Below are 15,919 nucleotides of genomic sequence, written 5' to 3'. Positions count from 1 at the left end.
TTGCTTGCATGAATTGGGATCCTATAGAACTGAACATACAATCAGATTTTATAGACCTATAGATATGCAGTTATATTAAGCCATCCTATTCCAAACCATCCTGTAAGGTTTTTAATAAAAAAACCAAACCATACAAATTATTTTATATCTTATGTATGACTTTTCCATAAGGATTTTAAGTTACTAGGAAACTCAGACGTTACAAACATGTTGTAGTAGTTCCCTGGATAGCTTGGTTATTCATGTCAGTTCTCTAAAGTTCTGGACATTACCATTAAAAATCATTTATGGTCTGATGCATTAAGCTCAGTGGAGAGACCCTCATTGTTTGATTGGGATTTTGTGTAGCACTGAAATTGTACATGGTGCTTAACAAACATAGAGCCAGTTGCTGAGGACTTTACTCAATCACTGAGTCAAGTAGGGGGCTATTGCTTGGTGTGCAGGGAGACTGCCTAGGCTGCACCAACCTTTAAGATAGCACAGTCTGTTCCTACCATTACTCTCTTGTGTGTGGCCTGCCTGCTCCGTGGGCTGGTGCGCAAGGTAGTGGTATACAGCCTCTATCCTGCTTGACCCCTTTGGGTGATATGTTTCTGCAATGAGGAACCAAAGAAACAGTCCCTTCACTACCCCAAATGGAGGTTTCCCCTTATGCAGGCTCTTGTGTGGGCCATACAAGTCTTTGAAGACCCCCTTTTTCTCCATCTAATGGCAGTTGCAAACTTCCGTGGTAGTTCTCCTGCATATGGGCTCAGGAAAAGCCACAATGTAAGGCTCTCGGCATTTGGTTCACAGATGAGACAATTTTCCTGCCCTGAGGTGCTTACGGTCTAAATAAGACAGGTCAAACACAAGACAAGCACAGAGAACACAATTCCGGAAAGGGTGATTGTGGGGATTATTAATGATGAGAAGAAGGGAGGAGGGATTGTTTGAAGAGGGGTTTCATACCCTTAAGTCTGAAAAAATACCATCCTGTTCCATCCATTTATATTAAATCATGCAAGAAGACTGAGCTTTCAGCTAATATACACTACACTGCCCTGAAACACTCTGCTTAGGCAATGCTTAATTTGTAATGAAAGCAGTGCTGGGGCTCAAGCAATTAGGTGCTGGGGCTCAAGCAATTTTTTATCTTCATAACTAATGCAGCAAGCTCAGAGATGGCAGAGTTATTAACTGCCAAGCCTAGAGGTGCCAGGGCTCAGCCCTGGAAAGCCCTGGCACAAATTAAGCACTATGCCTAGGGATGCGAATGTGAAGCTGCATCCTTTCTCAGTTTAAATCTCTACTGTCTGGCCTTTAAGCCATTTATTTCATTTCTATTTTCTCCTAGCTATATGGTCCTGATTTGTCTCTTGTAGTACTTGAGCTTTGTGATCTGCATTTATTTTGCAACTCTGAAAGATCTTTTATTGAGCTCTGCTGGACCCTGGATTTGTAGAGCACTTGGAGGTATTCAGTCATAAAAGGTGCTTGTAAAAGAAAAGTCTAAGGATTAAGATTAAGAAAATGTGACTTCTTTACTTTCTTACAAGTGAAAAAGAACTTCCCTTTTCAAAGAAAAATAATACACTTTATGTGTGAGTCTAAGACTTTAATCCAGAAGTTCTTAGGTTATGGTTGGCAATGAAGGCCAGTTATTTTTGATTGATCATTCATGCCAGCTGGCAGCAAGAAACTGCCATACTGTAAAATTTCCAGCCATACTGAAAAAGCTGACAAGGGTAGCCATGATGCTTAGAATGATGTGTGTTTGTGGAGAACGGTGGGGGGATGCAGGAAATGTATATCCTTCGTTTTTCAAGCAGGGAAATAGTAGGGGTAAATAGATGTGCCAATATAGTAAGATTCCTCTGTTGAAGTAATGCAAGAAAATCATTTTCATGTAATACCTGTATTTCAAGGACTCTGCCAACTCAAAGACATATAGGTGTGTGTGTGTGTGTGTGTGTTACAAATAGATGTTACAGAAAATGTCTAAATTGGTGACAAGGAAAATATGGAAATAATACAGGGAAAGGTGGAACCACAGAAGCAGAACCCAGCTTTATGTCACATGCCTACCAACACTGGTGAAGAGCACATTGGTTTAGATCACAATATCAGCTGGATCACAGTTGGTTAGAAAAGTGACACGTATTTGATTCATTTCACTGAAAAAAACCCTAGGTTTACAATTTTATTTGCTTTCTCAGGACCTTATTTGGGATTATGTAAAATTGACAGCTGCTTATAATTATTTTGGGTTTCAGCAGAAATAATTAAAAACATCTGCCTTTATCTTAACACTACCAGACTTAAATCCATGAGCTTGGTTTTACCTAACTTCAAAGCTGAAAGCAAAGAATAAAAGAAACCTTTGCATATTACTAACAAATTTTCAGTGATTCATTTATATGTACAACCAGTTATTCGAACAGCCTGCAAACCTTCAATTATCTTTTAAATATATGTAATTTAGAACTGCTAATTAGATAGCAATTTAATGCTCTCACAGGGATTCAGATGCTCCGTCTTTTTAAAAAATGTAAACTCCAATAGGAATAATCATTGGCATTCAAGTGATTGAATTTTTCAGTTATTTAAATGAACATGAGGCATTTACACTGTTCAAATCATTTAAATATTCTGCTGTCAGCTGCAGCTGTAGAGTTTTACGGACTCTCTGAATAAAGCAAGGGTAAGTGTAGGTTATCTTATGTTCCAGGCAGGACTCCCCAGAGAGGAATGAGATTTGCTGCTTATGAAAGGCTAACACTGCTTAAGTGGGGCATTAATGTTACCTCTGAGACTTGGATTTCTCTGTTTTCCTATATTTGGAGAAACAAATTTTCCCAGAATTTACAGCTCTGAAAGACTTAATACTGGTTTAGCAATCCTTAAATACACTGGTCTTTTAGCTATATGCAATATATCATGGCATTTAACGTTTTAATTTAAACTCACTGACTTTCTCTGGCAGCCAAACTGCCAACATGTTTAGGTGAGGGTTTTATAGTACATGTATAGCCTTCGTTTCCTGTATATACCTTCCCCTATTAGGGCCAATCTTTAAAATAAATTGTATAAAGATGTGCATCATTTTGAGGCAAGCAATTTATCAATTAGATTACATATTGCACTGATACAAAACATTATTTATGTATAACTATTCCAAATACCATCATTGCTAGCGTCCCTGAGCTAAAGCAGAATTTCAATTTCCCCATGAGGATAGGACAGTTGAATTTAAACTTACACATGTTATAAAATACTTAGTCAAACCGGAGTAAAAAATTAAAACTCTGGGTGCAGCAGAATTTGAATTCTAACTCATCATAGATTATATAGGATTTGTGAGGCATAAGACATTTATGATCTCAAATTTAGCAAAAAATAACAAGGTAGAATATGATCCTCTTAATAAAAGATGCTTCTCAATTCATTATTCTATTTGGTTATCTGTGAAAATAGAAAAATTAAGAGGCTCTCCTTAGCAAAAGAAACTTTGTTAAGAGTATTCCATCTCAAACTGGTAAATTAATAACATAAAGCAAAATCTCTCATTCCTTTTGTGAACAACAGCCCAGATTCTGCTGTCAATTACAAGGGAAGAGAGTCAGATATTCTATACAGTCCACTAGAGACTTCACTGTTACTGATCAAATTTCTGTGGGAAGTGCTCAGATACTGTGGTGATGCATGGCAGTACAAATCCCTAAAATAGACAGATAAGATAGTTACACAGGTATAAATCCAGACTAACTGTATTCACTACAAATTAAATGATCTTCCTGAATTTCTCTGTAACCCTCCATCTTCTCTTCAAGAACCACTTCTACTGTGACACCTACAAACACTGGCTAACTAATAATAGCTAGGCTGAAGGGTAATCAGTAAAGTTGATGTGTATATTTTTAATTAATATAAATATTGTATATAATTTTATTATAATCCTCTCTCGAGCCCTTAGTATGTTGATTGTCTTCATAGACTGTACACTCTTCAGGATAGGTTCTGTGTCTCCCGTGTGTGGACAGTGCCTAGCACAATGCAGGTGCTAACAGAATATCAATAAACAAACAATAATATAAAGACAAAATGGGATAAAATTCTTTCCTCATGAGTGTGCAGTTCAAGAATATGTAAGGACTATGGTAAATCAATAGACACGGACTCAAAAAAACTAAAAAAGGAACAAACTTAAATGTATTGATTGTTAACTCAATGATTCCTAGGGCTTGTCTACACTTACCTCAGAGATTCGGCGGCAGTCGACCAGAGTTACGCAAACTATGTAAAAAACTTGCGTAACTCCCTTCAACTTCTGTGCTTCTGTTCTGCGCTCCGTCTTCAATGCACTGCGCTGATGGGAACCGTGTTCCCGTCAATGCAGCGTTAGCCACTTAAGGAGGTGGTCTTAATGCGTCAATTTCTGGATCGACTGAGTGGGTCTTCACAGACCGCTCAGTCGATCCAGATAAGTTGATCTGATGGCAGCGAATTTGCTGCCATCAGTGTAGACATAGCCTTAGGTTCGTACAAATATAAAACTGTGAATGATTAAACAGAAGTAAAAAAACTTTGCTATGCAAAGTCAAATTCTGCACTCACTACAAAAAATAAGGATTTGTAATGGAAGTTACAGACAGACAACAGTGAACTTATAGAGATGCCCAGATTAAAAACAAACTAACAAAACAGATGAAATAAAAGGGGCCTGATTTTGTTCTCATTTACACAAGTAAAACTCCAATAAAGTCAATGAAGGTACTCCTGATTTAAATTGGTCTAAATTTAAATCAGAAGTAATTCTGGGGAAAGTTATCACCATCAGTAAGTAATAATACCTTACATATATGTGTAACTTTCATCCAGAAGACTCCCAAAGCACTTTACCTTTGGGGGTCTTCTTTCTATCTAAGGGGTTATTGCACCCACAACTGAAATGAAGCTAAACAATATTTGTAAAACCATATAGCAGTTCTGGGAGGGGAAGATATCATTTCACCCAATAAAGCTTCCAATCACCTATGAATATCCCCTTCTCATTAAATATGGACTATATATTAAATATCAAAGTGTTCATGAGCTTTACAGACAGGTAGGGCAGGGGACATCTTTTTGCTATGTGTTTGTACAGTGCCTAGCACTACTGGAATATAAATAACAAATAATAAAATAGTAATAGTAGACTCTGTCCAAGCGTTAAGAAGTTTGATATCTAAATCAAAGAATAATGAAACTAGACAATGATGAGGAGAAGAAGAATAAACAATGGAAAGGGAACAAAGCCAAGAAAAGAATGTTATTTGCTAAGGAAAACAGATGATACAATTTGTTTAGTTACATATGTTTGTTAGTCATGGTCTTGTTTTTTACATTTTGTCCTTTTAGGACTAGAACAGAGATTAGTGGCGGAAAGAGGTTTGAAAAAAGTAAATTTCAGGAGGAGAGAGCGGCTACTCTCAAACCTATATACAGCACACAAAAAGATTGCATGTAGAGTGAAGTAATAGCTTGATTTTCCTAAAACTGTGACAACTTCTGGTTTACAAATTTGGTTTCCTCTTTAGTTTGGATTCAGAATGTTATTTGTTTTTTTTTTTGCAAAATTTATGAAGCGTTTATAAATATATTAGAGTATGCTACAATAATAATTAAAAACACTGCAGTCTCACTACTGTAAGCTCTAGTGTCTTGAACCATTACAGTAGTATTTTTAGACTTTTTTCTCAGCATAAAAGTATTTACTATTTATTTTTCCATACTACAGTACAAAAACAGCTCTCAAATATATCAGAAAAGGAAAGATATACTTTTTTCTTTTTGCCTTTTAAAAAAAATTCCAGTAGAGATTTGTTTCTGCATTCTAATACTGTATTTTGAAGTCAAGAGAAACACATTAAATATCAGTTTTAGCTTTCTCTTTTTAGATAAACATAACATACTAAAACCAGACATGATTCCAAGTTACATTCATATCTGTTTCGAATAAGCAAAGAACTGGCACTGCCTATTCCCAGCGCCCATGAGGCCCACATTGCAAAAGTATTAAACTTGGCAGTGCTAGGGTGCCACCTAATGGCAATTCTTCCTCAATTCATCATTGTTTTGTAACCACAGGGGAACTGGAAGTATATTTTACTGACTCAGTACTCAGGAAACAAATCATTGTGAAATGGATAGAAAATGAAGCTGAAAAACTAGAAACAAGGTGTTGAATTTTAACACTACACACAGGTATACTCTCAATAAGCACTACATAGAGTAGAAGATTAGAAAATCTATTGCTAATTATATTGTTTCTGTACTATACTGTCCTCTTCTAAGACAATGTCTCCTGCCATTCCTAGTATGGGTGCACTGGCTATGAAAGACCTGGTTTAATGTGACAGAGCTAATGACAACAAAGGCAACCATAAAGAAGAGGAAGAGAGTGAGAAATAAAGGAACACAGGAAGAGAGTGAAAAATAAAAGATGGCCCCAGGAGACGTGGGATAGGAAGGAAAAAGAAAAAGAAAAAACTGTTTCTCAGAGCTACAACTAGACTATTCCACTCAGTTATTAAAACCTTTGGGGGAGAAATGTAACTATTTATAGGGATAGCCCCTCCTGGAATAATCCATTCAGCTGCCCCTCCATGACCACAATGGTCTGTGTAAACACCCTTGCAGCACTGCTTTGGAAGGTGCAGTGAGAGCATCCTCCTGATTATTTAAAACCCACTTTGACATCCTTTAGGTCAGAAATCGGTTCTTTCCCTGCATGGTGCCCAGTACTGATTGTTCCCGCTAACAGTCTAAACAAAAAACTCCAGTTATCTTAAATGAAAGCAAAGTTTATTCAACAAACGGTAGAAAAAAGAGAAAATCACCAGCAGCACCACCACAGATAAAATTAGCAGAATATACACCCAACAAGACTAATCAGCACAAGAATTGTAGCTTCCTAGGCACTGATGGCAAAAGATACTGATTAATAAGATAAAAATCTTACATATTTAGAAAACTTTTTTCTCCAACCTAGCCTGCCTGTCTTTTCACACACCCACAAAGGGAGTTTCTCAAGAAATAGTATGCCTCTCTTTCCCATATCACTCCAGAACTTACAGATATGGCTCATTGGAGTTAGCCACTCAGGAGTCTACAAGCATAGTAGCATTACATCACCTCAGACAAAAGTAATGATAATCTAAACCAGTTTGAATCCAGATGGTATAATGTACGCTTGGGGGTAACCCTAAATTATGCAGAAGTTTTAGCTAATATCCTCTGTTAACTATTTAATTCCAGTCCTGTATGCATATGTCGAAATCTTGATTGCAATGAAGTTAATGGGAGTTTTCCCATTGGCTTTAATGGGACCTGGATTTGGTCCACAATAATTGTAATTTTCTCATAAAAAGAATTACACCCATAAGGACCCAGTCCAGTCACTACGGCATCATCAAAAGCCCCACTGTAGTCAATGAAAGCTTGTCAATATGCAGTGATTACAAGATGCAGACTTTAAAAAAGACTCTTCCAAAAACTGAAAGGAAGATAGACTGAATGTACTGTATTGAGCTCACTCCAGCTGACAGCTTTCGGGCACACTTCCCAACATTTCGATTTTAAAAAGAAGGAAGATTGTATAGGTAATGAGATAAGTGCAGCCAAGATGTAAAGTGGTGAGACGGGTGGTGGTAGCAATGTATTCATTTCTCCCATTAAAAAATACTGCCACAACTTAACTAGGGAAGGTGTATAACGCCATTTGCCAGTCTAACCTACATTATGCTCTGTTGCTCGATTTCATTACAAATCTTACAAATCAAAATTTACTGGCTAAAGAATGGATAATATACATATTATAGTACAGTGTTTGAAGTCAGTAATTTGCAAGAGGAGAACAGGAAGGTGGTGTGTGTGTGTGTGTGTGCGCATGTTTTAAAATTCTTTCGGGGGGCTTTAAAACATACAAATATATTGTTTGAAAATGCAGGCCGTTAGGTGCATTCCATGGGACAAAAAAAATGCTTTTCCTTAAAAACCAAGGATGAAGTCATGGTTATCTAGAGAGGGTGGTGAACCCTATCAGAGACAGGAAAACCTCTCCCCAGCTCTCTCTATTTTTAGAGTGTCTTTTCAATTAAAGAAGCCAATGCCCTATCCTTAGCATAAGGTTGGGTATCAAGAAAATGAGTCAGACCTCAACAAAATATTCACCTCAATATATAAAGAGAAGGGAAATACTGAAGTTGTCCCTTGAGAAGACAGTGATTAATCATACACTCAGCAACAGTCACACAACCTCCCCTCCAGGGATATATGAAAAGTTCCAAAAGAAGGAACACTCCTGCCCCCACGCCCCGACCTCTAAAAGCCAATACCAAAAAAGTAGATAAAAACAGAATACCAATTATTCCAGCATTGTACCCACAGTAGACAAATAATAATACAAATGTAACAGAATGCTTAAATTGTTAGTTAGTTCCTTCTCTTTCCTTTTCTCCAAATCTACATTACTGATGTAAAAAATATAGGAAGCTGAATTCATTTTATAAAAGTATTTAAGATAAGAACTGTGCTTTTTCTCACTTTTACCTTCTCTTTTATTTTCCCCTTTCCAGTGTCTCTCTCTCCCACTAATTCCATTCATGTGTCTCCACATATACATCTTTTTTCTAATTTCTGCCTAGTGATTCCTCCTACGTGGGCTCTTTTAATCATAAAGATTTCCACTGACACCTTTGTCTTCTTCTGCCAGGTCCCAAAGGAAATGTGGACCAATATGGTGACACTTAGGGATTGTCTACAATGTGGGATAATGCAGACTATAGGGGTATGACTTCTAAAGCGCATGAAAATGCTGCTCATTGACTGGTCTGCACAGACCTTGATGGTATGCACTAATGGTGCTCTGGTGCATTTTACCATAGTGCTGTACTATGTTAAAAAGCACCAAGGAATCTTTAGTGTGCACCAGTTGCGTCTACATGAACCAATTAATGCACAGCGTGTTAGTGTACTTTATCCTATGATGGAGAGAAGCCCTAAGAAAGACAGGAACAAAGGAAAGGTGGAAAGTAGGTCACTGTTCTCACTCTCTCCTCCCCCACCATTTTATCATCTTCACTGCTGTGTTAAGCTGAGGATGGGAGGATGTGGTGATACCACGACAACTGAGTCTTATCCTGGCTCAGTAGATTCATGGTTTTGACCCTGTCCACACCCTCATTGCAGAGAGATACATACACTGGAGAATAGATAGTGGAGAAGGTGAGTGGGGAGAAGAGGTAGTGCTAAAAAGTCCATTTAAAAAACCCCACAGCTTGTCTGCTGTGATGTTCTCAAGTTCAGAAATGAAAAATCTGCCAGGGTGACACGGAATGTGGTACAGCTGACAACACTGTGTGTGCATAGCTGTTTCATATTATAGAAATATCAGGGTGAAATCCTGAGAGTTTGTGCTTTACTTCAGAAGGGCCAAGATTTCACCCTCAGTCTATATGCATTAGACAAGAGATCATCATCATTATTTTTAATCTTTATTGCAGTGTTGTCCAAAGACCCCAGTGAGGATTGATGCTCTATTATACTAAGTGCTGTACATACACACAGAAAAATGCAATCGCTGCCTCAAAGAGCTTATGGTATAATTTGAAACAAATATTCAACAGGAGTAATGAACAAAAGGAAGAAATGGGAGGAGGGAGGACACAGACAACCATAATAAGATCATGTGGTTAGATAGGTCAACTATGTGCTCAACTTGATGGCTGCAAATTGTTTGAATTTAAAAAAAATAAATAATATCAACTCTCCTGACTGCCATACAACCTAACCACTATTATTTGGCTGATTTCTAGAGAAAAAGAGATGGACGACAGTAGTAAAGTATGCAAACCTCTTATTATAGAGTAGAACAGAGTTCTTTGGTTCATCGTTACATATGTGTGTGAAATTCTATCAGTTCAACTTCAATAATGAGGAACAAGATCTGTGCTTTATCACTGTACTAGCATTCCTGGCTAAATTCAAACATGTTCTTGCAACTTCCTCAGTTAATAGGGTTTGTTAACTAAAAACAGGTGGAAAGGGAAGACATACAGGAACACTACAGAGGAAACCCTGTTTATCCAAAATACGTGGGAGAAAATGGTTAAAGACCAATTCACATATATCAAACTACAAGCCCTTTAATGCAGCCAAGGCCAATGAAACCAATTAAGTGTTAGTTGCACATGTGAAAGCTGCCTCCCCAGGCACTGTTCACATTCATGCTCAAACCCTGCAATATTTTTTTAAACAAGAATGAAACCAAAAAAACAAACATTGAAGCAAAATTTTCTTATGGATTAAAAAGTGGCTAAAAGTCACAGAACAAAAAAAAAAGGAATAAATAGTTTTCATTTTGGTGAACGGCAGGGAGTCTCACGGCTCCATACTATGTCTGGTGCTGTTTAATGTATTTATTAGCAATCTGGAAAGTGGGGTGAGCACTGAGGTAGCAACATCTGCAGATAAGACAAAGTTATTTGTGTTAGTCCAGTCCATAGAAAACTGAAGAACTTCAGGCAGAGCTAACCCAGCTGGGTGAACAGGCCACACGATTGCAGAGGACATTTAATATTGGTAAGTACAAGATAATGCACATTGGAGGAGAAAAATGAAATTACATATACATCTTACAAGGTTCTCAGTATCATCTCAGAAAAAGGACTTGGGCGTTCCTGTGAACAGCTCAATAAAGATTCTGCTCAGTGTGCAGTTGCAGTAAAAAAAGCAAACAAGATGTTAAAACTGATTAGGACAAGGATGAGGAATAATACAGAAAAACGATAATGCCATTATATAAATCAATGGGACAGCCTCATCTGAAACACTAGCCACTGTATCTTCAAAACAGATAGTGTAGAATTAGAGGAGGTTCAGAGAAGGGCAATGAGAATGAGGAGGAGAATAGAAAAACTCTCATATGAGAAGAGATTGAAAAGATTGGAATTGTTTACCTGAGCAAGGAGTCAAACAAGAGAAGCCGTGATCAAAATATATAAAATAATGAATGGTATAGAGAAGGTTGATTAGGAGCTCTGTTCTCTCTCTCACAACATGAGAAAAAAAGGGTATTCAATAAAATTTGAAAGATGGCAAATTAAAAACTGAAAAATACTTCTTCCCATATAAGATGTAATTAAACTGTGGAACTCATTGCCACAGGCCATTTAGACTAATAAGATTTTAAAAGGATTAGACATTTATATGGATAGGAAGAATATCCAGAGTTATAATAGTTAATACTAACAAAATCTTGGAAAAGATATAAAATCTAATGCTTCAGAGTTTAAAACAATTTCTACATTTACTAGGGATTAAGATGAGCTATTCATGAGAAGGGAGGGGCAGATTACGATACTTCTGCCTACTGTGGGGCTTCTTGTATTTTCCTTTGGATCATCTAGTGCTGAGATCTGTTGGAGACAAGATAGTGGACAAGATGGATCATGGTACTGCAATTCCAATGTTTATATATATGGTACAAACACACAGAGTGCAAATTTGAACAACAGATGAAGTGGTAAGATGTTCATTCAGAACTTGCTATTTTGTTTAGGGATAAACTGAATCAGTGGAGGCATAAGAGAGAGTGGAGACTTTTCTTTTCCCAGTCTTGAGATGTTTGGAAGGCAGAGGTACTAATTCCAATGACTAGCAGAAGATAGAAACTCACCATGATGGAGGTGTGCCCATGGAATGTGGGAACGTAAACAATCTCTTAGGGCAAGATATGAGGGTCACTAGAGTATTTGTATTCAACTTTGTGGCTGTCCAGGACCTGAATGTGGAACTGGACATGAGGATCTAGTAGTTCCATATTTGTATGGTAAGAAACGAAGTGGGTTAATTTGCAAGGACCATCTCAAAGGACCTTATTGTTTCTTGGTCTGTAATTTTGCCAAATTCTAGCATGGTGTTATTGTCCTCCCTCCTATATGCCTATGGTAAATTCCTCAATGCAGAAACACAAGGTACATTTAACAGAAAAGAGAAATGCTCCTTACTATACAAAAAAAAAGTAATGAAAAAAAGAAAAGAAAATATTTCTGTTACAGTGCCCTTAAAGATATAACGTGCAGCTTGCTCCTTGCTTAGTTCTACATTTTCACCCAAAAGCTGCTGAGAAAGAAGCTATTCCATTCACCCATGGAAGTTCCAGTGCTGATCTTTTTCATTTGCTTTCTTCCAGTCAAATAATAAATAAGGAAACAATCAGCTCAAATACAAACGTTAATTGAGTGTGTAATTCCTAACCCAAATGTTAGACAGACAAAACGTTTGTGCTGACTGAAAATGCAGGATGTGCTAATGACTTCATAAATCATACTTTTCAATAATTCTAATTTATTTATATATGAAATTAGCCATCCAATTAATATTGCTGTTTTATACTAAAATATTGTTGAAATCAGATATTACCCTAAATGCCTACTTGAGAAATACATATGGCATCCACATGTGTACTAGAGTGAATTCATTAATACCAGTGCTTTACCAAGGGTTGATGGTGATGGAACACTTGCATGCACTGTTCCTAAACAATGATGCAATCAAGAATGAAGGAATTCTCCAGTGTGTTATGTCGATAAACATTTGCATAATGGGCACTTCTATTTTACTTATTTTGATTAATGCAAACAAGATGACAAAGGAAATAAAGGTGAACTGTGTTGCTATTCTTTTACTTAAAAAATCCCTCGTGTCCTTATTTTACCATAAAATGTGCTTTTTTGATAATTCTGTACATATTTTAAATTAGAATCCACTTTAACATGACAAATAGAGGTTATTACATAGTAATAGAGCATTCCATTTCAGTGTAAAATGCACATAATTATAGCAATTTTTGGCTTTGCCATTCTGCAGTAATAAGGTCTGTATCTTTTATAGACTAACTTGTATATTTATGTACCATGGAATTATTTGTGTTAACTTTTGTTTCTATTACACTGTAAAGTACACTAAGCATTTATAGTCAACACTATGTTAAAAAGTGGTATTTCTCACAGGCATGAGGTATTATATTTTGATCTTCGTTACAAATATTATATTCTTCACACATTAAGTAAATATAATATTCATAAATGCATAAAATAAGTCAGCAAATAGCTTTCTTACCAATGGTCTAAGCTCTGGATGCGTCAAAATGTATCCATTGTTTGTAATTGCAAAAGCATATCCATGAATACCTAACTGTAAGAGTAAATGAGAAAGGAGCATTAATTAGCCTGGTCTCCAGTGAATTCTGAAACAAAAAAGCAGCCAAAAATTTAGTCATTTACAGCTTAAACCTGGCATTCATATCCCTTATCTCAACACAATATTTCATTAAAATGAATGCAAAGTGCCAATCCTTGACATTTTGTGAAAATGAAAACCTATCACTGTGATGAACTTGGTAAATAGCACAATTTTAAAATGTCACACACACTTTATGGTATCTCAGATACTTATTCCTATGTATTTGATGTAAAGTTTTTTTAAAATTATTTATAAAAGAAAAACATAACAGGTGTGATGTTATACGCTGTGTGCTAAAATGGAAGGATATTGGAATTTAGTAAACTCTCAAATACACACGAGGGGCCACGTTCTGCTTCCCTCACTTGTGCAAATAGCCGCATTAGATCAATGGAAACACTGAAATCAGTGGGAATGCTCCCATGAGTAGGCTGAACAAGAGGTGGCCTATTATCAGTGATATTTACATCGATCAGTCTTGAGGCTATTTCATTTCCAAATTATTTCACGTTTATGTCTAAATACACAGAACAAGGATTAATTCTAATGCAAAAGCTCATGTCATTTATATTTTGGGACTCAACAGAACTGTGGGAACTCATTTGAGAGTAATGAAATGTTTCATTAGGCCTAAAAGTACAAGTAATCAAAGTTAGCACTGCACTTATTTAAATAACAATCCTACCTTTTGACAATATTCCTATTACACGGTTGGCTGCACCCATTGACTACAATAAATGTACCTTTGAATCACTGATATGGTCATTAAAACATCCTATAGCATAAACATGGCACTGATGCAGTGTCTTTATGTAGGTGCTGTACATAACCCAAATTTACCATCACAAAGATTTAGATGTATATATAGCTCTATCTTTTCCACTGAGTTATTTCAGTTCTGAGACACTGTAACATAACATTTAATTTATCCATTATGTTATATAATAAAGGAATGTGATTGTGCTCAAATACTTATGTACACTGCAGTGCCTTCCAAACTAGAAGTACCCTGATTTGTCAGTTAGCTTAAATTTCTTGTTATTATTAGACTACTTTTTATAAAAATCACTGTTCCCTATTAAAGCCCTAATTCAGCAAATGATCTGTCTTCAGCCATGTACTGAAGTATATGCTTAAATTCTGGTACAGGATTAAAACTTTATAAACGGGGATGAACTATATAGCACATACTTAAATGCTTTGTTGAACTGGGTCCTAGTACAAAATGACCTAGATAGAAATGTTAACAGCCAAAAGTCAGAGTCATTTCTCCCAGTGATAACCAGAACAGCAAGTCTGAAGATTTCTGTAATTTACTGGAAAGATAAAACTCAAGGTGGTATTATAGCTAGCTCAGAGAGGGTTCATATCTGGTTGAGATTTATATTCTATTTCTCTAAGAATTATCAGATATATACAACTATATCTGCCATAGAGGAGGTTGCTCCATGAATTAGCAGTTGCAATAAGCTTTAGTAAAGGGTAATAGAAGGTGGTAGGCTCTTGGTATCTCTTCATAAAGCAAAAAGAAAACAAGTTTGGGCATATTTTACCTATTATACTATGATATGTGAACTTGCATCTGGCTAAATATCAGATCTCAAGTATAATTGTCTATATGGCGATAATTGCAGAAAGAAATCTAAACAATTAAAGTCATATAATGAAAAAAAATGTCAGTGCTATACATTCTAGAAACAATATTTATCGATTTGAAGTGTTCTGTGCCTTCAAGTGTGGCACTTCATCATGGTTTGTGCAGTACTTGAAGAGGTACAATGTTTGCACTTAAAATGTTTCTTCTGAAACATTACTGCTTCCAGCAGTATTCCCATTAGAAATATTGGGACTCTCTCTAAAACTGATATACTATTTCAAAAGGGAAGAAACTTTGTGTGGCCACAGCAAAGTCACATGTAAGAATGAAATATGAATGAGTCAAATCTTACTGTCTTCTTTCAGGACAAACTCCCAGGGAAATCAATGGAAGTTTTGCCTGAGTTAGGACTGCTAGTAACAGCTCATTGTTACTCTTTATCTTCCACTGCTTAATGACCATCTCATTCAAGCTAACAGAATTCCAAGGTAGCAGAGTTCCACCTCCAAGCAACAGCATCACATCCCCAAATGAAAGTCATTGAATGAAAGTGTTCCATATATTCCATCTATAGGAGTAGATCCCATGGATGCCCATGTTCTTCTCTCAAAGTAAAGATATTTCATATTATACAATGAAAACAGGGTTACTTACCAGTAGCTGTTGTTCTTCGAGATGTGTTGCTCATATCCATTCCAATATAGGTGAGTGCGCACCCCGTGCACTGGTTCCCGGAACTTTTTTCCCCTTAGCAAGCCCCTTAGGGCCGGCTCAGGCGCCCCCTGGAGTACCGCGCCGGTATATAAGGTGCCGCCGGCTCTGCGGGCCGTCAGTCCCTTCTTTCTGCCGACTCCGACTGCAGGGATGGAGGGTGGGTGTGGAATGGATATGAGCAACACATCTTGAAGAACAACAGTTACTGGTAAGTAACCCTGTTTTCTACTATGAGTGATTGCTTATATCCATTCCAATATAGGTGATTAAATAGCCATACCTTGGAGGTGGGTAGGAGTCAACGGCGAGCTGCTCTCATCAGTACGGCCCTGCCGAAGC

At 36.8% G+C, this 15,919-nt stretch overlaps 1 protein-coding gene across 1 annotated transcript in view; it reads right to left on the bottom strand.

The window, feature by feature from the left end:
• The window catches only part of CACNA2D3 (calcium voltage-gated channel auxiliary subunit alpha2delta 3), a 665,237-nt gene that overhangs the window by 138,579 nt on the left and 510,739 nt on the right, over positions 1–15,919 (bottom strand). Inside the window, exon 16 of the mRNA XM_067544184.1 lies at positions 13,147–13,221. Within this exon, the coding sequence (XP_067400285.1) occupies positions 13,147–13,221 (75 nt within the window). The remainder of the gene's footprint in view (positions 1–13,146; positions 13,222–15,919) is intronic.

The sequence above is a fragment of the Emydura macquarii genome, unplaced genomic scaffold (assembly GCF_026122565.2).
Source record: "Emydura macquarii macquarii isolate MOO-44397 ecotype Brisbane River unplaced genomic scaffold, CSIRO-AGI_Emac_v2 contig_968, whole genome shotgun sequence".
NCBI classification, from domain to species: Eukaryota; Metazoa; Chordata; order Testudines; family Chelidae; genus Emydura; species Emydura macquarii.
This window is presented reverse-complemented; position numbering and strand designations above follow the sequence as displayed.